We start from the raw sequence: 22,409 nt of genomic DNA on the forward strand, positions 1-22,409 counted from the left end.
AATTCACCACTTCATCGGTAAGTAAGTACCTATTACTACCTATATCTGTTAGTTCCTACAGATTCAGTTTTAAAGACTATGGGGCTTAGCAGCAAGCATATCATAGCGGTTGCCCAGTTTCGAACTTTTACGCCGATTTGAGTGAACCCAGCTGTAATTCAAACTTAACATTAGACTAAATCCATTAGGCAACGACTCGATACCAACTAGAAATTCATTTAACATAAGCCATTTATTCAACATGTTGTGGACCAACTAGTACAAAATTATCAGTAATTTATTTTAGAAATTAAAAGTGATGAAAAACAGATAAAATTATTGTTGAAATTCTAAATTTTTGGTGGAGACTGGTAGATGGTAGATTTTCTACGAGTAAAATATATCTCATTGGTCCTAATAATCATGGGCAAGTGCAATAAAACCGGACGTGCATTGTGTGCCTCTAAAAGTCGCGAGTTGAGAGGTGGAGTCCTTTACACAGACTGCTTTTGCTTACGCCGGAATGGATTGCAGTACGACTGTCGCAGGACTGGTTGCCAGAATGATCCGAAATGCTCTATCTTGCCTGCACCTGTTTGTGAACCATCTAAAATAGCTGGCACCATGCATTGTGCTAATCCACATGCTGAGGCTTTATGCTCCATATACAAAATGCGACCCTGGTAGATAATTATGCACAATACCTATCGATTCTCTTGAACTGGATTATTAAAAAAGTTATAATGCTCACGAACTACCTGGCTGTTAACGATCCAAACGAAAATACTGGCAGAAGAAAATGGTTCGAAATCAGAATAAAAAAAATTGGAAACATGACAAAAGAAAACTTATTGACAGATTGGTCCTTTACACCGTCTAGTACAGATGTAATGTAATTTTTTGTAATAAAATTTTTGTAACTTTATAAAATTATTTCGGGTGTCTAAATTCTTAGTAAAATTTTCTATGTAAAAATAATAACAAAATAAATAAATACTGTAAAATATCAAAATCGCCCCTTCTCCATAACTTTAAGTACTACGAGGATCGTCTGTAATCTTTCAAAATGTAAGTACTGTTGTTAAGGAATGTAAGTATTAATAAGTAGGTAAATCGAGAGCAAAAGAAATGTTCCGCTACCGACAGCGGTAGCAGAACTTTTGAAAGTTCTATGACTAGAGCAAAACAGTTGGTACTGCGACACTGTTTTGCGGAATCAGTTTTGGTGTGAACAGAACCGCAAGCACCGCGGTTTTCTCTGCCGCAGACGCTAGGAAATTTATTTTTCACCATTATATCGTGTTCTCAACACAACAGGTCTATAAGCTTGGTATACAGTTATACACACCTTATCACGCAGAGTCCGCGTGATATAACTCAAAGTTTAACAAGATTTCTTGTTTAGGTGTTCGCCATGTGGACCTATGGTATGCTACAAATATGAAGACTGCGGTCCTCCGGTAAGTATTTCTTCAGGAGTAGAGTTATATTTAATATAGGATGAAGTCTAATCTAGCTGTCAATATTTAGCTGCAGTGCCTACCACGATCTGCGTTCAAGCGTAATGGACTGCAAGATTGCCAGTTCTTCCAGCAGGGCTCGATACGGTACCTGTGTCGAGCAGACGTTTGCTGTCCGAAGCCGTGCCCGCCGATCTGTCCGCCGTGCGTGCGACGACCGCCGCCTGGCAAGACCTACGTTACGCGCTTCAGCGACTTCGACCTAATTTCGCAGTGGTAGACCGCGTTGTCCTCTTCCATCTAGAATTTCGGGTAAATTAACATTCTATCACTCACGGCGGACAGAACAAGCTTGTAAGGACCAACATTCATTATAGCAATTGTTTCGCAGGCAGGGTCTAAGAAACCCGCGGAAGGAGCTAGAGCGGAAGAGGGTGGCGCAGAAAAAAAGAGCGAAAATGAAAATCAGTTAAAGCGTACCAAAAGTCGTGAGTTACGTGGTGGAATCATGTACTACAGTTGTCATTGTATCAAACGAAACGGGCTCCAACACGACTGTCGCCGCACTGGTTGCGGTGGTGAGCCTGCGTGTCTCGTCTTACCAGACCCGGTGTGTGCACCGAGTCAGCTGGCACGCGCTCGGGGCCTCGCCGACCCAGCCCCGTTCGCAGCGCACATGCGCGCTCAAGGAGGCGGCGGCTCAAGTGGAAATGCTGACTCAGGTTCCGGAGGTGGAAAGAGGTTCATTGTCTGTGAACTCAAGGGAATCGTTCCCGACTCATCTTCGAGTACTGGCGGTACTAAATGCTGTAAGTGTCCAGCTAAATCCGTAAATTCTAATTCAGCCTCCAATAGCGGTGGTGCCGGTCTTCAAGCTTGTATTTTCACTAGCAATGTGACAGCTCCTAAAAATAATACTACGGAGTCGTCTAAATGTCCGTGTACATGCGCGTCTAGTTTAGACAAAATGCAGGGATCAGTTTTCGCATTCGACGAGAAAATGTTGCAAGAAATAATGGAAAGGTTTGATAGTAAAGAGTTGGCTCCCAAGGTTGCTAGATCTGGACCCGGTGGTCGCGGAGGACAGAAACCTGTCACTAAGGAAGAGCCATGTACTAGACCAGGTTGCGTACATTGGCAGCCGCCACCGCCCTGCGTGTGGGATGCTCCTTGTAAAGCGGACTGTTTCGAAACACCGGCAGGTATTAAGCCGGGCCGCAACCCACTAACAGGCGGCGGCGGCGCTTTCATAAATTCGGGAGGAAACTCCGGTCGTAGCGGCCCAGCGCAAGGTCTGCAACAACCTCGCGAGAGAATGAAACTGTTGACACCTGACTGTTGTACAGGTTGTTCTGGTGGCGGTCAAGGAGCTGCAGCGAGCGGTGGCCCCGCAGCTGGCCTTCCCATGTTGGTGATGAAGCTTTGTTGAAGGCGTTTTGAACAATAGCGGTACTGATTTTCAGAAAGCTTAAGAAAAAGTGCAAATTAATAAAGGTTTATATTTAATTCATTGTTTAATTTAAGGTCAATTTGGGTAACTTTTAATCATTTGGGTAACATTGAACGTGGGAATTTGAACTAGTTTCGATTATTTTTTCATATGAAACCAACACAATTGATAAAGGTTTATTTTAGTTTTGCAAACTTTTATCAATTGTAATGTTACCCAAATGATTCAAAGTTACCCAGGTTGACTATATCACAAATGACATAACCGCCAACAATTTTGTCAGGCAACTGTAACCGCGCGGCTAGCCGCTCCCGCGGTTAACTGCTAGTGCCGTTTAGGAGCATAAAGTCAAAAGCGCGAAATGACAAATGATCGCAAATGGTCAAAAGCGCAGAATGTCAAAGGCGCAGAATGTCAAAGGCGCAGAATGTCAAAAGCGCAGAATGTCAAAAGCGCAGAATGTCAAAGGCGCAGAATGTCAAAAGCGTACATAGTCAAAAGCGCGTAATGTCAAAGGCGCACAATGTCAAAAATCATGGGGAGTCAGACTCGCGTTACTATGGGCCATGAAATAAAAACATATATTCAAATCAACAAAAAAATATTTATTTTTAATCTAAACGAAATATACACAAATTTTTATTATGCATTAGTGAGACAAACGAGATTAATATGTTATATATGAAAATAGTGGTTAATATAGGTAATTAACTACTTTCCCTTATTCAAAGATACCAAACTATAGGTATGTTTAAATAAATTATGTTAATTGTACTCGTAATTAATAATTGCTGACTTTTCCTCATTACTATCTCATCTTCAATATTTTCCTGGTATTTCATAATATTAGCATAATAAAATACATCGTTTTGATAGAATGGAACGTAATCTGTTATTTCATTATAAATTATACTATTAGAGGGTAGTTTCAAAAAAGTTTGTGACTTGTCAAATGAGACAAGTTTTTTGTTTAGGAGGTGTGTTGTATTACGTGAGAAAGTATAAAGATTACAGTTATATATTACAAATAATATATAGTGAATCGTTATTGTAAACTAGTATAAAACATTACTGCTACACATATATTCGCAGTTTGTGATGGATGATCAAGAATTTGAGATAGTTACAAATCAGAAGGGTAACTTGGCACTACTACGTGGTGGTTATAGGTATACGAAAAATGTAACGAACAAGAGTGGAACCATTTTATGGAGATGTGTGCGACGAAATGTATGTAATGCTTCAGTTACTACGGAAAATAACAGTAAAAAACTATTGAGAGAATCTATTCTTCATACATGTCAACCGGACCAATTAGATAATGAAGTGCTGAAACAGAAACAGATTTTAAAAAAAGCTGTATGTACAAATCTTGGACCTATTCAAAAAATTGTTGAAAATACAAATCATGATATAATGGAAAAGAGCGGTCAAGACCTTGGTATTACTTACAAATCTTTTAAAGATTCTTTGCGTCGTGCTCGCAAAAAGTATTTATGTACAGATACATTAAGTCACAAAAATCCAGAATCCATTACTATACCTGAAGCTTTAAGAAGTGAATTCTTGATACATCAGGACCACGAAATATTACTGTTTGCTACAGCTATATCAAAGAAAATTATGAAGAAACCTGGAAAATATTATGCAGATGGTACCTTCAAATGTACTCCGAAACCTTACTATCAACTGTTTACAATCCACTATGATATATATATGTTTTTATTTCATGGCCCATAAAGTAACGCGAGTCTGACTCCCCATGATTTTTGACATTGTGCGCCTTTGACATTACGCGCTTTTGACTATGTACGCTTTTGACATTCTGCGCCTTTGACATTCTGCGCTTTTGACATTCTGCGCTTTTGACATTCTGCGCCTTTGACATTCTGCGCCTTTGACATTCTGCGCTTTTGACCATTTGCGATCATTTGTCATTTCGCGCTTTTGACTTTATGCTCCTAAACGTGCTAGTGCGTAAGGGGGCTAAGGCCTATTAAACCTGAGTGATATTCGCTGTCGCTGTGGGTTGTACTTACCGCGCGGGCTTCGCTCAGGTATTTAAGGCTAAGTTCATACGATCGCGCGGAGCCGCGCGGAACTTTCGACCGAGCGGTACAAGATCGAAGTAAACAGCTACTAGTATCGTCTTACCGCGCGACACCGCGCGTAGCGCTTCGACCCGCGCGCTAGTTCTTGTACCGTGAGAAACGCACGGTTTCTCGGTTCTGTAACCGCGCGGTGATGACAATACAGCTGTTTACTCCGATCTTGTACCGCGCGGTCGAAAATTTCGAGCGGCTCCACGCGATCATTTGAACTTAGCCTGCTGTATTACATTTTGATTAGTGACAAGTGTGAGTGACTAAAGGCCGGTTTTATAATCTACTAGCTGACCCGCGCAACTTCGCTTGCGTCACATTAGAGAAAATGAATCAAAATTTTCCCCTTTTATAACATTTTTCATTGCTACTCTGCTCCTAATGGTCGTAGCGTGATGATATATAGCCTATTATAGCCTTCCTCGATAAATGGACTAAACTCACTACCGACCTCCTACAGAAAATAATGATAGCGAGATCAATACGATTTCAACAGATGTCATAAAAAGTAGATACTTTCCTAACGGCTCAAACAATTGTAATAATAATAAAATTCATGTATGTAATGCAGAAACAAGTAAATTTTCACTAATATTTAATTACTGCCAAATACATGAAAGAATACTATTAAACTCGTATAAAGATTAAAGGTACATAGTGTACATACGTGCTTATGGAGACTTTGTTTATGAAGATGTATCTGCTTTGCTAGATAACTAGACTAGAGAATTCTAACTTGATAACTCGCTGAAAACGTTTAGCAGTTACCATTGAAATTATATACCTACCTGGAAATGAGTCACAAATTCTTCATTTTTCTTCCACTACATGATTTAACTGAAATCAAGACAATCAACATAAGATAACATGCCTGTTTGGTGCTTGACATAGACAGAGAGAATTTGATATTGACACTGCTCATTCCTCTGCATTTTTCTATACTGTCGAACTGTCACTAACATTGTGTTAATTCTGCACTCTGCAGCATATGTCAAAACTTCCGTTCCATCCCAAACCACAAGCCAATAACAGCAAAATGTACAATAACAAATAAATTACCACAAAACCAATAATGGTCGTCAATAGAGAAGATTTTTAACCCAAACCAGATAAATCAGTACAAGCACCTACACAAAATCTTATAGCAATGGCGGAGATCGCAAAATTGATCCGTTTAGCAAAGATTCACAGTTCACCGGTAAACTATAAAAGTATACAGAATTGTAACCCGTTTCGTTATTATTCAGAATGTGGAGACGGGGGTGACGACACTGGCCACTTTTTACCGACAAAAGATGATAACCCAAATGCTCCAACTATGTACGACGTAAGTATTGACCACCACCAAAACACCACAGATCTTATTAAGAAGAGCACTTAATCTTCATACATATATCCATCAGACTGGTTTGAACTGAAGGTGTACGCAGAGTGTGTAAAACGCACCCACTTTTCACTATTAAAAATGTTAGACTCATGTGATAGAAGACGAGCCTATCGTTTTACACCGGGCACGCCACTGTACTCCGGGATGCTATTGAGAATATTCAAAGGTACTTAATATGTTGTTGTAAAGTTACTTAATCTGAAGTGTTTGTATTGTTTTCAGGTAAGAAAGTTTGGCCATCAATTACCGTCTGATAGTATAACTCCATATTTTGAAGCATTGCCCGAGATCCCTACCGGTGTGTTCAGATGTACGGAGGGTGAGGTAAAGATCATCATTGTCAATTATTTTTCTACAAGACACTGGACGAAGGAAGATTCTGTCTGAACAAAGGCATCTTTGGCCTTCGTTCGTCTGAACGAGGGCCGAGTGGCAAGGCTTCCTGTATATGGTGTTATCCCTACTTATTGTATTTTTCTAAAGAACTGTAGTAAGAATGTATATTTATCAAGTGTAGTAGAAAATTACATGGTGCCGTAGATTGTTTCAGAAAAAAAATTGCCGCGTTTCTAAAAGAAAATTATAATATATTTTGTTGTTCATAATGGCAACTATAGTTAAATAATTGTTAATTAAAGTCACACATCAATTCACGCATAGCATATTATTACCGGGCTATAAAGTGCCACGCAGTAAATAACTCTTTCCTACACAAGTAATTATTTAAGATTTATTTTAAACTAGCTCGTCCCCGAGATTTCCTTTTTTTGCATGGCTCATGTTATGTTATTGACAAAACTAAGGGATAAAGTTATTATTTCCATATGTTATTTTGAAAAAGGCGTGTTTTTAATGCATGGGTATGTATGTAGATATGTGTTATTCTGGTACAAGCTACAACATTACGAAGGTTCATCAAAATCCTTTTAGTATTTTTGGCGTGATTGAATTACAACATTCGTACAAAATGTCGCATTTATTATATTTTGTAGATTTGTGTACTTTTTGCTTTCAGATGCTTGGTTGTGGTGCTGGAAAATGTGCTTACTACCAGAATCCGGAGTATTTCTCTTACCATCACATGAGCTTCTTCGACTTTCACCTACACTTAAGAAAACACCGGCTACCCTGCGCCAAGACAGGTCGAAAACCACCTTAAATAACAATAACTTCTGAAGCGCCTGCACACATTGCCACATTATTTTTACCAATGTTGTAAAACTGATAAACAAAGCAAAATGTGAATAAAGCAACTTTTGAAACTATTGAGTTTTCACTTCGTTACATGTATTACATATTCTATTAAGGCAACTATCGGCACATTTTAATAAAATAAAATCATTATTATAGAAATTACATACACAGAAGGTTGGTAGTAGGTAATACCTCATAGTTTACATATATTTTGCATTAAAATATTTACACAATCTATCATTCTTAGGAATGTGTTGTACACTGTGTACCTTATTTATAAATTTCAACCAACACACGAATTATGTTAGCGTATCTTATCTTTTAGTCGGAGTATCAATTAATTAAAATATTATATTAAATTCTATATAACATACTTCTAATAGAGAATAATGATATTGGCACTGCACAGTTTATGAGATTGTTTTTGTATGAATAATAAGACTGTCACTAATAATGTCAGCTTCTGACAGCGTTATGTTTGCTAAATAACTTCCGACTCTTCCAAAATAACGTTGTGTCGTGCGGAGATCTTTTTTAAGATGGTTGCTTAGCAGTCGAAGATTCCATGTATTTTATAGTTTAATACATATTAATGTGTTATTGGTAGACTAGGTGTCATGTCAGGATCTACAAAAAGTAATAACCACCAATAACACAATGTACAAGGACAAACAAAAAGCAAAAATGATAATCAATAGAAAAGATTTTTAACAAAAATCAAGCTAAATCAGCAGGTGTTTGTATAAATACTTGCAAATATGATTTAGAATAAAATGGCTGCGACGGCAAAATTGATGCGCTTAGCAAAGGTTTTGAACGGTTCATGGACATATTTTAAAAGTATGCAGAGTTGGAACCCATTACGTTCTTATTCGGAGTCAAAAGGTGGTAAGGAGGGCGACAAACCGCCTGCTTTACCGCCGAAGGATGAGAACCCAAATGCTCCAACTATGTATGACGTAAGTAAGAATATTTTTCTAATGAAAGTCTTATTAAATACAGGACCATAATTATGTTCCTTAAGAAACTATTTTGTGTACAATAAAGTAATTAAAGTCTTTCGTTGATATTATTCAGTACAATTCCATAATTATGTTTCTTAAAAAAGTATTTTGTATATAATAAAGTTATTTACAAGACACTTTTTTTTCGTTTTCAGGTGAGGAAGTATAGCCATCAATTGCCGTCTAACTGTGTTTGTCCGTTTTTTGAAGTCTTATATCACATTCCTACCGGTATATTCAGATGTACGGTGGGCGAGGTAAGATATGCTATTGTTAAGTTCTATATTTCTAAGATACAGTAATACCATACTTCAGTATTATATGCGATTAACCCCCGATTTCTGAGGTACATTTACCGGTAGTTTATCCATTCAATTTATGTTTAAATTCATACAAAAAAACGCTATTCAATAGATAAACTACCACTAAATGTACCTAAGAAACCGGAGGTAGGTGGTGTAAATTTGAAGTAAACGAGCTCTACACCCGTACAGTCAGTTTCTTTAAGTTCGATTTGCAAGCATTTAAGTACATTTACATGCTCCTTCATAAACGTGCTTAAAAGGTTCTAGTATTTTGGTAATTGAGACATCGTGGCTATGTAGATATATGAAAAGTGGTCAAAATGTAATTATTTTTCTATTTTCAAGATGCTTGGTTCTTGTTGTGCCGCAAAATGTGGTTACTACCAAAATCCCGAGTATTTCTCCTACCATCATATGAGCTTCTTCGACCTCCACCTATACTTGAGGCCATACAGGCAACCATCCGCTAAGTCAGGACGGAAACCACCTTAATGAAGATCTCCATATTTTTGTTGTAAAAGTGAAAAACATAGTAAAATGTGAATAAAATAATTTGCTATTGTCTTACCTGATTGTTTGTTATTTCGTCCATGAAGCGTTTTCTCTAAGACTTCACAAGCTCGGAATCAAAGTCTACATACATAGATACAAACATAATATCGCCTCTTTTAGGGTTAGGGTTTAGGGGTAGGCAGAGACCATGGGACGCCACTTGGTACGACCCTTACAAACTTCCCTTGCCTCATTCACGTCCATACATCTTATCATACAACACCACCGGTTACGAGTACTACGCACCTAACCTATTTTCAAGATATCGTCGATGTGATCTAATAAAAAGAGCAAAAAAAAAGTTGTCATCATCACCATCACTATCATTACTAGTAAATAAGACTACATTAGTACATTCTTAAACTTAACGAATAAATAAAATTGTAAAAGTTAACCCGGTAAAAGTAAGCCGGGGCGGACCGCTAGTGTTTTTGTAATCAATAATTAACAAGCAATAGGAACCTTGCTACAGTTGCTACAAATTACATGGATCGTTTTCTTTGACAAGTAGGCAACTGTAAACTAATGATTTCGAAGAATTAGTTTGAGCACGAAATCAATTAATTTACCAAGTGATTTATTGGCTCAACTCACGGTAGAGGTTGACAAACTGGGCAATTGGATATAAAAACTAAGGAACTGGGTGCAGTATAAGAAGCCGTGAGTGACGCGGTGGTCGATACATGCCATATTGTATTAGCTCCCGAGTTGGTAGGAAGTTTTCCAACGCATTTCCACGAAGATCACGTCTTATCCCTAGAGGCCTATTGATACTATATTATGATGATGGTGTCTATTTTTTGGCGTTTGCCAGTTTCAGCAGAATAAGTGCAGTTTTAGCAGTTTGTTATGAGTAAGTCAGCTATCCTATATTCTAGATGAAGTGACAGCAAAAGTTAAAATTCCATCTGATAAATTAACAGCTTTCAATAGCCCGATTCTTTAGTACTATCGAGTATAGACAACCGGCTAGCTATCGAGAAATTTTGTATGAAAATCTGTAGCTCGATTCTCTACTACTATCGACTACCGACAATCGAACTGTCATCGGGAAATTTTGTATGGAAACCTGATCAGCGTCGATGCGTTGCTGATTCAGCGTTGATGGTTCCAATTGTAGTGAATCGCGATACAAGTAAGTGATTTTACATAAATAAAAGTGGTAAAGTCGGGTTTTTTTTACAAGGAAACGTGGTAGATACTGCCTATTTAATTTAAATTAGTATCACAAGTTACGTAGTCGGTTCCATATAACTACGTTCAAGATAATGTTCATATCTGAGTGCAGTAAATTGACTTTTAATTTGGACCGTTATCATGAACACATCAATCAAAAACTGATCGTTTAATATTCCCGTATATTACCTATATTGTAATAGAATCAGGCTTTCTGAGTGTACAGTTCTTCAAGACCCTTGCATAAAGATTATTTTAAGTAAAGTTTGTACGTAACAGAGAGGGAGTAAACAAGACACAAAAATGACTTAAATAAATTCGAGTCGGTAGTATTTGGTCTTAATAAAATGCAGACGTGATTTCGGAATTTATTTATTAAACATTTTAACCTAAGAGTTTACATTATATCGCTTACATGCTAAGCAACTGATACTAGGTATAAATATATGTAAAACAAAGCTTTAAGCGAATGATAAACATAATTTAATAGCCTACAGGATAACCGTAAACATAATAAAACAACTAATGGAAAACAATACTAGTCATAAATATAAAGAATTAAAAGCACAGTTTTTAACTAATGTTATACAAAAATTTAATGATCTTGTCATGTTTACTATAAACATATTAGAACATCCAATGAAAAACACCAAATAATAAATTTATATGCTATCATTACTACGAGATACAAATATTTGAGATCCTTATATTACTACCTATCTATCAAAAAACAGTCCGCATTATTTATTAATTTGACGGAAAATTTTGTCTACAACTCACGTATATTCAAGTAAATTCGAAAGACTTTACTAGTATGCTAACTGTAAAACTAGCAATGACACTTTAAAATTATAGGACAAAAAGTGTCTTTGCAAATGAGACATCAAGATACACAACATCAATCTTATTTTCCATATTATTATCTAAATTAGATTTAATTTTATCATTATTGGGCGGTAATTTGTCGACTAATATACTTCACGAGTAATGTTAGGGATGATTTATGCGTTGTTTAATAACCATATACTAGTGCAAATTGGTCCGCGTTCCGGCCCGGTACTTATGCAGTCGTCCAGTTCACGGGCCGAGGTTGATCAATGAAATTATAACGAAATACGTCTCATGCGTCATTGACCTTAGTGACTAGATTTTAAAAGCTATGTTTCAGTAAAATTTCTCAAATCTATTTTGTACGTAAATTGACATTCTTAAATAGAACATTACTAAAGGAACATAGATTTGTAGATTAAAATAAAGACATATTTATATTTATTTCATTCTAAAAACTGTGATATGGTTTAATTTGTTTGTGGATGTTGAAATTTTGGAGGGATACTTTCTTACATCTAATTCGTAATAATATGATTATTTTACTTATGTGACCTAAAACTACTTGTTATTATAATTATATTATGTATTAAGATTTAATTTTGTAGAAGAATCATTCATATGTAAATGAATTTTGAGAACACGTTATTTTGTCCAATCACATGTTACAAACAATTATGTTTCTATGACAAAAAATTCACACTACCCTGAACTGAAAGTGATTGCTGCATATTCTATGTGTATAGTGTGTTTAGAACACAACAATGCGTATTTGCATAGAAGTTGCACTTATTGTTCCATACTGACAGCGAAACCTGTAATGTATGAGTGTTTTGTACGTTACTTAATCATTTCACTAAAACATCGTATTAAATTTTGTTCTTGTAGCCGTAAGGAAACATAAGCCAACTCTATGTAATTTAAAGCAAAATATATTCTAAACGGTTTATTCCTAGTGGAAACCGCTTAGTTATCCCATTTAATAAAACGTTCTTAGAAAGCAATCGTTTATTTAACTACATGTCATTGCTTTGTTATAAGAAAATGTATTGAACTCTGTGAATACGGTCCAAGTGTACCTAGTATATTTTAATACCTATAAATTATACTTAAACTAACAGTTTGTGTGAAAAGGAAACTGTATAGAGAAATTGGAAGTGCGTTAGCGAAATGGGTAACATAATTCAATATTGAATTGCTTTAAACACATGTAAATTACGTACAATATGCGCAAACATATCTTACTGTATAATCGCGTCTTCTCGACATGAATATGGAAAAATTTTGCACTCGGTCGCTAATTATATGGGAAATAATACAGGGAAAGTTACACATTGCGTCTCTGGCAATGAAAATTAGTTATTGTCATGTAGTATCAGACAAATCAAAATGCAAAGGAAATTACGAGATAAAAATGTAATTGCCGCCAACAATAGTCAGTTGTCAGACAAGAACATGTTCACAGTCGGCGAGTAAAAACATTAAATCATCGTTTACACCAGTTTTTGAGTCACTCTCATTACTTGTCAGGTCGAATCTGTCACTTTGTAATTAAACCAGTACACACTTTACACCTCATAAGGCACTCAAAGTTTGTAACATGCCCATAATTTATAGTCATAGCTTCCCGGATTTCAAGTATTGCGAGATTGCTAACTAGGCATTCTGATTACCATCACCGCTGTTCTAATTTGCAAAGGTATTTGGATGTGACGCAAGATATTAAATTACTAGATGATTACGGAAAAATTGGTAGTTTGAATAATTACGATTACTTATTAAGTACTTTAAAACAGTTTTTTTACTTAAGTATAACAAATTGCTGTTACAACATCCTTATAAGTTCGAGATCTATAGATAGACGTAAGTGCATTTATCTTTCGATGTCCAAATAAAATATGACGTCATAAATACAAAGATTGGAGCGTTGTTATCATGTGCACGTACATAGGTAAATTATGTAAAGTAAATTTGGCTGCTTGTTTGATATGATGATAAACATTTTGAGTATTTATCAATTATATCTTTGTATTAAAACTGTTAACGACATAATAATGCCATCAAAAACATTCTGTAAAAACCTCAAGTCTCGCCGTAAAAAGTTGTGAGATCTATATAATACCAAGTCGATTAATCTATTTATTAGTCTCTACTTAAAGGACCTTTTGTCTTAAGTTATTACGTATGTTATTATCATGCCAATTTAAAAAAAATACCTCTAAAACAAATAGACCGACCTGGCCATCGCATGATTTGATTGTTAGTATGTATCACACTACACAGCACGACGAGAAGTTAATGCTCCTGAAATGTTAATGGCGAATTTGTGTTTTCTTGCGATGACCAAGTCGATCTATTTGTTTTAAAGGTATTTTTTTTTAAATTGGCATGATAATAACATACGTAATAACTTAAGACAGAAGGTCCTTTAAGTAGAGACTAATAAATAGATTAATCGACTTGGTATTATATAGATCTCACAACTTTTTACGGCGAGACTTGAGGTTTTTACAGAATGTTTTTGATGGCATCTCACTTCTTTTTGTAGAGCGAACATAAGTCCAATTTGTATGGAAAGACGTTTTTTTTTTCATAATTCAACATATTTTCCTATGGGAATGTTATTCAGTTTCATGGGCTAAACACCCTTACCCACCCTATACCCCCTCCTGTTATGCCTCATGTAGTAGGTACCTATTTACACCTATTTATTTTATTTTCTACAGTAATAATAATTCATTAACTGCAAATATAACCTTGTAATCTTATACATTTGTATAGGATTACAAAGTTATTGTTGCAGTTGGTGTATTTAGAAAACTGGACCGAAATTAGAAAATATTAAATTTTTCCCATGATTAAGACACTAAACCCTATTTGTATTCTAAATTTTAAGCTTCTAAGTCTGCTAGAAGTACCTTAGACTTTTGATGATCGGTGAGTCAGTGAGTCAGTGAGTCAGTGAATCAGTGAATCAGTGAGTGACAAAATTCAAAATTTTAACAAGTTGTCATTCTTAAACTACTGGTTCAAATTGACTGAAATTTTAAATATACCGTGTTTATACAATGACTGATTAGTTGCTGAAAATCCAGGCTTCTTGTTTTATCCACAACGAGATTATAGGGGTGTCAAAAATAGCCCGAATTGCTTCGAGAAAAGGATGTTACGGCCGTGCCGCTTTTTTTTTGCTCGACTTGCGGGGGCACTTCCGTGCCCCCAGATGTACGTAACATAATCTACATAATCAGTGATTTCCCGATTACTTTGATAAGTGGACTTAATTGGTATGAAGCGCCATGCAAATAAGATAATTTCAACACTTTCTGGAATAATACTGCGGCGGATTTCGAACCTTTTGTGGTTTTATATTATTACTTAGATCCCGGGATGAATAAATGCTAATACCGAAAAAACTTTTCTACCAATGATCTGACGGATGACTGCAAAACCTTTGTCAACAATTGCACCAAATATTCATAAGTATATACAAATAAGTACACCAAAAGGTCACCTGTCTAACCTGTTTAAAGTAACTAGGACCACATACTTTGTATATAGACTTCCGCAAGTAATTAATATCATTATTGCTATCCGATTCGTTTACAAAGTATATTTTCCTTTGGGTTAAAGAACAAGCGGTGTAACAAATCAATTTGTACGTACTTATTGAAAGATGAAGAACCTCTGTCGGGTCGAGGTGCTGAGTTAAAACAATAGTTGACTGAGTCACGCATCTCACTGACGTTTCCAATTTCCCACAGCCTCGATACACCGGTACGTAGAGAGCTTATCTTGTAATAATATTGAATATCCAGTTTTTCTAGTATAGCACTTCATCGCGTTTGTTCGTTAGGCATTGGTGACCTGAAGATAATTGCAGTACATACATCAAACACGCTAGCATCTAATCGCAAGCTCTTATATTATTATATTTACCAAGATGGAGTCACACGGATATTTATGTATTTAAATATGTGTAGCACTGTGCAGACTGTAGTCTCTAATTTATCGCTGTGCAGTGTGTTTTGTCAGGTCTTTAAACTGTATTACATACAACGTGTCCCAAAACTCAACGTCAAAACGAAAACCTGAGCAAGGCCGAGTTGTGTTGGCTCTCAAAAAGTAAATAAAAAAAATCTATCTCGTGTAGTTTAAAAATGACAACCATTTTTGTAAAATTGCCACCCTCTGATGAGTTTAGTCTACTGTGGCAACAAATGACCTCTTTTCTAGTTCTTTTTTTATGTGGAGTATTCTTAAGTAACGCTCCTACAAAATTCAATTCATTATTTGCACACAACTTCATTGGAATATCAGAAAATATCCCTTTTATGGCGAATTATGCCGTGAAAATAATTTCATCACTCAACTTTGACAGTCTGTCCTGAAAAATAATTGTACTACGCTTTTTCGGCATGTACCTTCAAAAGTTGGCGCATTTAATGAGCTTTCGAAAATGGTATAACACTTACTAAATTATTTCATAGACAATGAGAAAATAAAAAAAATCTTAAGATAGTCGATATTTAACGTATTATTAGTTCGTCATAAAACTTTCTCAAAATTATTCTAATGTCATCTAGGCGTTCTGTGAGGTGTAATTAGAGAGAAGTAATGTTTAATTATTGACGATTAAGAAAAGGTTCATTTAAATAATCATTAGATTTTTAATCATTGATCTTTATTTAAACAATCCCAAAAACAATAAATGTCACTAACACCATGGATGTAGCGTCACTATCCGTCCCACTCTTAAATATCTTCGTCGCTTTATGCGACTGCCGCCCAAAAGGTCTCGGGTTCGAATCCTGGGTCGAGCCAAAAAGTAATTTTAGAGATTTTCTGTTAAAAAAATTCTCAGAGATTGCCCGCAGGTAAGAAGTTGAGGTAATGGACCTCCGTGCCTCGGAGAGCACGTAAAGCCGTCGGTCCAGCGCCTGACCTCTCTCTGGTCGTGACGGTTTAGCCGTCCCACCAGACTATGAGAGTGTACCTATGTATTGTGCACACACTTGGTCACTATAAACAAAAACCTGCACTGTTGGCTGGTTTCAATTAAACTGGCCGCCGTATCCGAAATCTACCAGGACAACATCATCACAGAACGTTTAGATGACATTAGAATAATTTTGAGAAAGTTTTATGACGAACTAATAATTCGTTAAATATCGACTATCTTAAGATTTTTTTTAATTTTCTCATCGCCTATGAAATAATTTAGTAAGTGTTATACCATTTTCGAAAGCTCATTAAATGCGCCAACTTTTGAAGGTACATGCCGAAAAAGCGTAGTACAATTATTTTTCAGGACAGACTGTCAAAGTTGAGTGATGAAATTATTTTCACGGCATAATTCGCCATAAAAGGGATATTTTCTGATATTCCAATGAAGTTGTGTGCAAATAATGAATTGAATTTTGTAGGAGCGTTACTTAAGAATACTCCACATAAAAAAAGAACTAGAAAAGAAGTCATTTGTTGCCACAGTAGACTAAACTCATCAGAGGGTGGCAATTTTACAAAAATGGTTGTCATTTTTAAACTACACGAGATAGATTTTTTTTAATTACTTTTTGAGAGCCAACACAACTCGGCCTAGCTCAGGTTTTCGTTTTGACGTTGAGTTTTGGGACACGTTGTATATTATAATTAGCGACATATTGGTAATTTTTGGTTACAAATGACAACCTTACCTTTTCAATTCACACAAATAGTTTTATAACTTCATTACTTATGTCGTTAAGTATCCGTAGTTATTAAGTATTTGGTTAACTTATTCAAGAAAAATAATATTTTATTTAAATAAGACTTATATAGTAATATAAAATACTAACCAGTACATCAAATATAATTATTTAGCACTGATTGATACATTTTTATCCGCAAATAAAAGTAGCGCATCTCCGAGTTTATTAGCAGCTTGAGCAAATAGAAAGGAAGCTTCAGCTTGCATTTTAGCTGCTTCTGATTGCTGTCGAGCTGCGGTAGCCAGCATCTGTTTTAACAAATTAATTATAAATATTTTTATTTTGTTACAATATTTGCGTTATCCATAAAATAATCTAAAAAAACATACCTTCATGGATTCAGTTCTGGACTTAGTTATTTTCAAATATATATTCTGCGCCAAAAGAGATTTCAAAGCAACCTTTCGGCGAGGATTATTATCTGCGTACAAATACATAGGTAAGTATATTAACCAAATTAAGTTTTATTCTGGAGCTTATATGGGTTTTTTATTGGTAATTAAGGTTACATACTTTTAGTTTTTCTCCTCTCTGGCTGTGGTGGTCTGGTTTCGCTGGAAGAACCCAGGCTCTCATTAATTTGTGGTTCTGGACACAACATTTCTTGGTCTTCCGCCTGTTCTTCGTACGTGTCGTAACACGAAGCAACCACGCTTGTTGTGGGGCTAACTGCAACTAAAACAATGATAGCCATGATGTGTAAATAGTAAAATAAAAACACAGGAAATATGTGAACATTAATATTACTAATATAACAAAGTACCCTTGCCGTCTATGTCTGTCTGTTCGCGAAATGTTCGCAACTGATTTTCTTGGGGTTTTTGTACAGTTGGTTAAGATTTGTGTATATTATTTATAGATTCTGGAAAATATTGTCAAACGGCCAGGCTTCGGAAGCAGAACAATGACTGCTGAAACAACTGCTGGAACAATGAAGCTGGGCTTGCTAGTAACGTGGTAAATGTAGTTAAGTTGGTGATCATTTTTCTTATTGAATCATGTCAAAGGTACTGAACAGATATTGATCAACTTTATAACACAGCTAATTATATGACCTGAATGAACACAAGACTTTTTACCCTTTTTACCTTGGTTTTTCACGCGTAAGGTTAGCGGGCAGAAGCTAGTAAGATATAAACTTACTTGAGTTCTGAGGTTCAGCTTCGCTCATGACTTCTTCGATATTTTGTGCATTTCTTGCCTCCTTCGATTTGGCCTGTAAATAATAGTTATTAGTTCTGGTTTTGTCAACCAGACCGACAGAAAGAAATATATCAGACTATTGCTAACATTATAATCATAAATAACCTTTTTTGCTGGCTGGTTCATAGTAGATTTTAAGCCAACAAGAGCTTCAATTCGTTTATCTAGTTTTGTTAAAGGAGCAGCGGAGCTATTGCCGTTTCGAAGCCCGGATTTTCTATAATTTGCTGCTTTAATGCAGGCTTGGCTTTTGTAACCTCTCCACATCTGGAAGTAGAATATTTATTTCAAATAATTGATTGTTATACCTACATAGCCTATTGAATTTATAAATGAATCAACAATTTTTAGATAATGAATGAGACGTATAAAATCACCGTGATCCATTGTTCCGGGGTTTTAACAGCCCCTCGTGGCATCTGGTTGAGCTCCTCGGTGATCTCCTTCCAGCCTTGCTGATAATTGTCCCGGCCCCGGATCTCAACATAATTCCTTGTTACAAGGTGTGGGCGCTTCTCTAATATCGATAGTAATGTTTCCAACTGGGCCCTTGTTACGCCTATTGATCGAGTACGTGTGAAGAGATTATTTCGATGTCTGTGAAAAGAAAAATCGATTGTTTGGAATTTCCTTCATGTATTGATGTGAATAAGGAAAAGAAGTTTGGAAGGATCGAACTAAGGAGCGTTCTTTGTCCTCTTATCACTTCTATAGGAAAAAGGCGTGATTTTATGTATGTATCACTTTTATTTATCTTTGTTGTAGGTGAATCTTTGCCTGTTCAAAGATTCACCTACAACAAAGATGTTGTTTTGATGGGTTTAGTTGAGTCCTCTGGCAGTTTTAAAATCAGTTTTGAAATTATTATAAAATCGCTTTAGCCAGTGTCCTTCCGGAGATGTATCCGGATATGTATGTAACAGACATTTTTAGTGCCAGTGGTTGATAAAGGTCAGGTAAGAAATAAGGCTATTTTCCCATGAATTCTATGCTCTATTTACTTATAGAAAAACTAATCAAATATCATGTGAGTTGCTATTTCTAAAGTCTCTCGTCGTTCATGCTTGTAAACATTTTTAATCTGTCACAATTCACACTACAACTCACTGCCTCTGTGGCGCAGTGGTAAGTCGCCACGCTGCGCCGCTACCATTACGTCGGGAGGTCGTGGGTTCGATCCCCACACGAAACAATTATTTTTGCGATCTAAGTCCTCGCGACACAAGAGCAATTCTTAGTGCGGCAGTTGTCTTAAAAAAATACTGAGCATTACCCGCAAAGAATAAATTTAGCCTTAGCAAGTATTTCGCATTGCAGGAAAATGTCGGTGGAACTATAATACAAGAGTATACCTACTTATCCGATACTGCCTACTCTGAGTCAAAATAGAATAGGAAAATGTCATAAACGAAGCAATATTTGACGAAATTTCATTTTCACGAACGAACGAGAATTGGGAAGAATTTAATTCACTCTATCAAAATACCGAGAAACAAAGACCGCCACGCCCTCTTGTATCAGTGTCTATTTTTAATTATTTTTTTATGTTACGTTTTTATAAGTAATTGTCTATATAACATATAATTAATAAAATTCCGGCCGCATTAAAAAGACAGAAAAGAAATTGAGATAGTAAAGTTGATCGGATTATACCTAAGACACAAAAATATGATATAGAAGGGATGTTTATCTACAGTGAATTGAATAAAAGGATGTTCTATATGTTATAAAATGGACTTACGTGCCGTTGTCCGATGACGTAGTAGCCATGGTCAATTAGATGTAAATTTCAGGCCTATAAATCCCTTTTACGAGACCGCGTGACCGCGTAACACTCGAATATTACACAGTGTCCAGCGAGTCCAAAACTTCTTTGTTTAACACTTAAATAAAATCTGAAAACTTAAATTAAAAAACGTCACTTTTCCAACTACTTCTAAAAGTCCTTGAAGACTTTCTCACTTTTCCTCGCGTTTGAGGTCGCTACGTGAACCAATTCATTAATATATTCGATCATTAAAATGCAATGGCGTCATAGGGATGCAACTGCTCGATAATGCATATGTGTAAGTTAGGTAGACCCCTGCCGGAAGTAGGATGTACTTTAAGCAAAGGGCGTGTTTGAAATAGGGCGTGGTTGGGAAGAATGTTTCAAGCGCTACCAACTGCGGGTGACTTTCCAGAGATGTCACTAAACACATTTTATTTGGCAACGTACAAAAATAAAGTAATATTAACCTATTAAAATTGCTGGTTATTGCTTTAATATCATAACTACATAGAATTACTGAAGATGGGTCTTTGTTAGTGCCAAGAAGTCACCATGTCATAAATTTCCCCTCCACTCTCTCAATATGAGGCTGCCTTTCACAATGAGATTCCTATGGAGGTTGGCAGAGACCTAAGAACCCCTTTAAAATGCTACGTTTTAAAGAATAGTGTCCAGAGTAAAATACAATGTCTTTATAACTTAAAATCTTGGTGACAACAGATGATAATCATAACAGCATAATATCACTTATTAAACGTCTCTATTCACAAATAGAGATCACTGTTCATGGCCACTTGAACAATGATATAATCGTAGAGAAATTCGTTCATCGCCGTGTATGACAAATGAGGGTGATTTGTTGTGTGGTCGCAAATAGCTGTTTATATGACACGTGAGGTTTACGGGCCGTAATAGCATAGCATATTACGAGGTAATAGTTTTCAGAAAGTTCGTAGGATGTTTCCTTTTAACGTTGAAAGTTAACGATATTGTTCTATTTAACACGACAGTTACGGATAATATAATGATTTACTTAATAATGGTATTTCTGCGTTGTTATTTCTAGGTGTAATAGTAAAATGAGCTCAAAATTACTATAAATTATACGTGCTTGTATTTTCTGCTTGTAGAGTTAATAGGCTAGTTTACCTTTCATATGATTTCTAATGCAATTGTCTGGTTTCTGTTTTGATCGTAGGGGTCAATTTTCTTATCGAAGATTGACTCCATTTCAACTTCAGTTAAACCTGGGCTTGATTAATAAATAGTCCAACTTAAGTCTTCTAAATCAGTTTTAAAATATCTTTAAAAAAACACATACTATATATCTTTGTTATCTATACTAATATAATAAAGCTGAAGAGATTGTTTGTTTGTTTGTTTGTTTGAACGCGCTAATCTCAGGAACTACTGGTCCGATTTGAAAAATTCTTTCGGTGTTAGATAGTCCGTTTATCGAGGAAGGCTATAGGCTATATATCATCACGCTATGTCCAAAAGGAGCATAGTAGCAATAAAAAATGTTACAAAAACGGGGAAAATTTTGACCCATTCTCTCTTATGTGACGCAAGCGAAGTTGCGCGGGTCAGCTAGTCTACTATAAGTGCAATGCACATTCTTCATATTCAAATAAGCTAAGTACATAAGTTTATAAACTTAGTAACTTTAAGTTGATTTAACGTTCACTTGCATGTATAAACTCATAGCGAAAATATTTGGCCTTTACTAGTGAACGTCTCAGGCACTTCAAGTGGCTTGCTTCATTGATTTCGACAGCAAATATTTCTATCAGCCGATATTGTTCAACTTATTAAAAGTGCAATTGATATATTCAATGCTGTTTCGTAGATATAATATAACTCAATCTCAAACTTAATCGTTAATAGAACATAATATAATACATACATAATATCACGCTCGTCACAGCCGAAGTTGTAGGCAGAGGTGTATGAAATACATCCGGGTTACGCCATTAACTATGTTAGTCTTATGTAGTACAGGGCTCATCGCCAGGGCACGTTACAAAGTCCGACCTACTATTGAGAATAATCTAAAATAAATTACAGATAGACCAATAGCACTTTGTCTGACCTGGGAGTCGAATCTGGGATCTAGCAGTCGGGTACACAACCGACCGCGCCGTAAAGATCAATAAAGTCAATAATATAATATTTACAGAATAATACCTAAAATACAATAAATCTCGAAACTGTGTAAATCTACGTGCGTCCTAATTTGGGGTAATGA

At 35.9% G+C, this 22,409-nt stretch overlaps 4 protein-coding genes across 4 annotated transcripts; 3 read left to right on the forward strand and 1 right to left on the reverse strand.

Moving 5' to 3' along the window:
• The first annotated feature begins 208 nt into the window (after positions 1–208).
• Positions 209–2,933, forward strand: LOC142973611 (uncharacterized). Its single transcript, XM_076115484.1, has 4 exons — positions 209–1,047; positions 1,385–1,439; positions 1,831–2,248; positions 2,786–2,933. Coding segments are annotated over exons 1-4 (558 nt in total). The 5' UTR covers positions 209–1,045; the 3' UTR covers positions 2,869–2,933.
• Positions 2,934–5,964: 3,031 nt separating this feature from the next.
• On the forward strand, positions 5,965–7,606 carry LOC142973615 (uncharacterized). The gene is made up of 3 exons (XM_076115498.1): positions 5,965–6,318; positions 6,601–6,702; positions 7,394–7,606. Exons 1-3 carry the CDS (start codon positions 6,139–6,141, stop codon positions 7,535–7,537), a joined length of 426 nt encoding a protein of 141 aa, XP_075971613.1. The 5' UTR covers positions 5,965–6,138; the 3' UTR covers positions 7,538–7,606.
• A 428-nt stretch (positions 7,607–8,034) lies between these two features.
• LOC142973509 (uncharacterized) lies at positions 8,035–9,380 on the forward strand. Its single transcript, XM_076115333.1, has 3 exons — positions 8,035–8,531; positions 8,732–8,833; positions 9,227–9,380. Exons 1-3 carry the CDS (start codon positions 8,346–8,348, stop codon positions 9,371–9,373), a joined length of 435 nt encoding a protein of 144 aa, XP_075971448.1. The 5' UTR covers positions 8,035–8,345; the 3' UTR covers positions 9,374–9,380.
• A 5,006-nt stretch (positions 9,381–14,386) lies between these two features.
• Positions 14,387–20,383, reverse strand: LOC142973575 (uncharacterized). The gene is made up of 8 exons (XM_076115462.1): positions 20,132–20,383; positions 18,768–18,987; positions 18,496–18,657; positions 18,331–18,403; positions 17,701–17,862; positions 17,517–17,608; positions 17,275–17,435; positions 14,387–15,304 (listed from the first exon to the last, which is right to left on the reverse strand). Exons 1-7 carry the CDS (start codon positions 20,158–20,160, stop codon positions 17,292–17,294), a joined length of 882 nt encoding a protein of 293 aa, XP_075971577.1. The 5' UTR covers positions 20,161–20,383; the 3' UTR covers positions 14,387–15,304; positions 17,275–17,291.
• Between the last annotated feature and the right edge of the window lie 2,026 nt (positions 20,384–22,409).

The sequence above is a fragment of the Anticarsia gemmatalis genome, chromosome 1 (genome assembly GCF_050436995.1).
Source record: "Anticarsia gemmatalis isolate Benzon Research Colony breed Stoneville strain chromosome 1, ilAntGemm2 primary, whole genome shotgun sequence".
NCBI classification, from domain to species: Eukaryota; Metazoa; Arthropoda; class Insecta; order Lepidoptera; family Erebidae; genus Anticarsia; species Anticarsia gemmatalis.

Excerpts from the sequence above, each read along its gene's own strand:
- LOC142973611 (XM_076115484.1), top strand. Across the intron at positions 1,440-1,830 it reads ATGAAGACTGCGGTCCTCCG|GCAGGGTCTAAGAAACCCGC; the intron begins GTAAGTATTTCT and ends ATTGTTTCGCAG. Across the intron at positions 2,249-2,785 it reads TACTGGCGGTACTAAATGCT|GTTGTTCTGGTGGCGGTCAA; the intron begins GTAAGTGTCCAG and ends ACTGTTGTACAG.
- LOC142973615 (XM_076115498.1), top strand. The coding sequence starts at position 6,139 with ATGGCGGAGATCGCAAAATTGATCCGTTTAGCAAAGATTCACAGTTCA. Across the intron at positions 6,319-6,600 it reads ATGCTCCAACTATGTACGAC|GTAAGAAAGTTTGGCCATCA; the intron begins GTAAGTATTGAC and ends TATTGTTTTCAG. Across the intron at positions 6,703-7,393 it reads TCAGATGTACGGAGGGTGAG|ATGCTTGGTTGTGGTGCTGG; the intron begins GTAAAGATCATC and ends TTTTGCTTTCAG.
- LOC142973509 (XM_076115333.1), top strand. The coding sequence starts at position 8,346 with ATGGCTGCGACGGCAAAATTGATGCGCTTAGCAAAGGTTTTGAACGGT. Across the intron at positions 8,532-8,731 it reads ATGCTCCAACTATGTATGAC|GTGAGGAAGTATAGCCATCA; the intron begins GTAAGTAAGAAT and ends TTTCGTTTTCAG. Across the intron at positions 8,834-9,226 it reads TCAGATGTACGGTGGGCGAG|ATGCTTGGTTCTTGTTGTGC; the intron begins GTAAGATATGCT and ends TCTATTTTCAAG.
- LOC142973575 (XM_076115462.1), bottom strand. The coding sequence starts at position 20,160 with ATGGCTACTACGTCATCGGACAACGGCAC. Across the intron at positions 17,863-18,330 it reads AGCTGAACCTCAGAACTCAA|TTGCAGTTAGCCCCACAACA; the intron begins GTAAGTTTATAT and ends TCATTGTTTTAG. Across the intron at positions 17,609-17,700 it reads AGAGAGGAGAAAAACTAAAA|ATAATAATCCTCGCCGAAAG; the intron begins GTATGTAACCTT and ends ATTTGTACGCAG.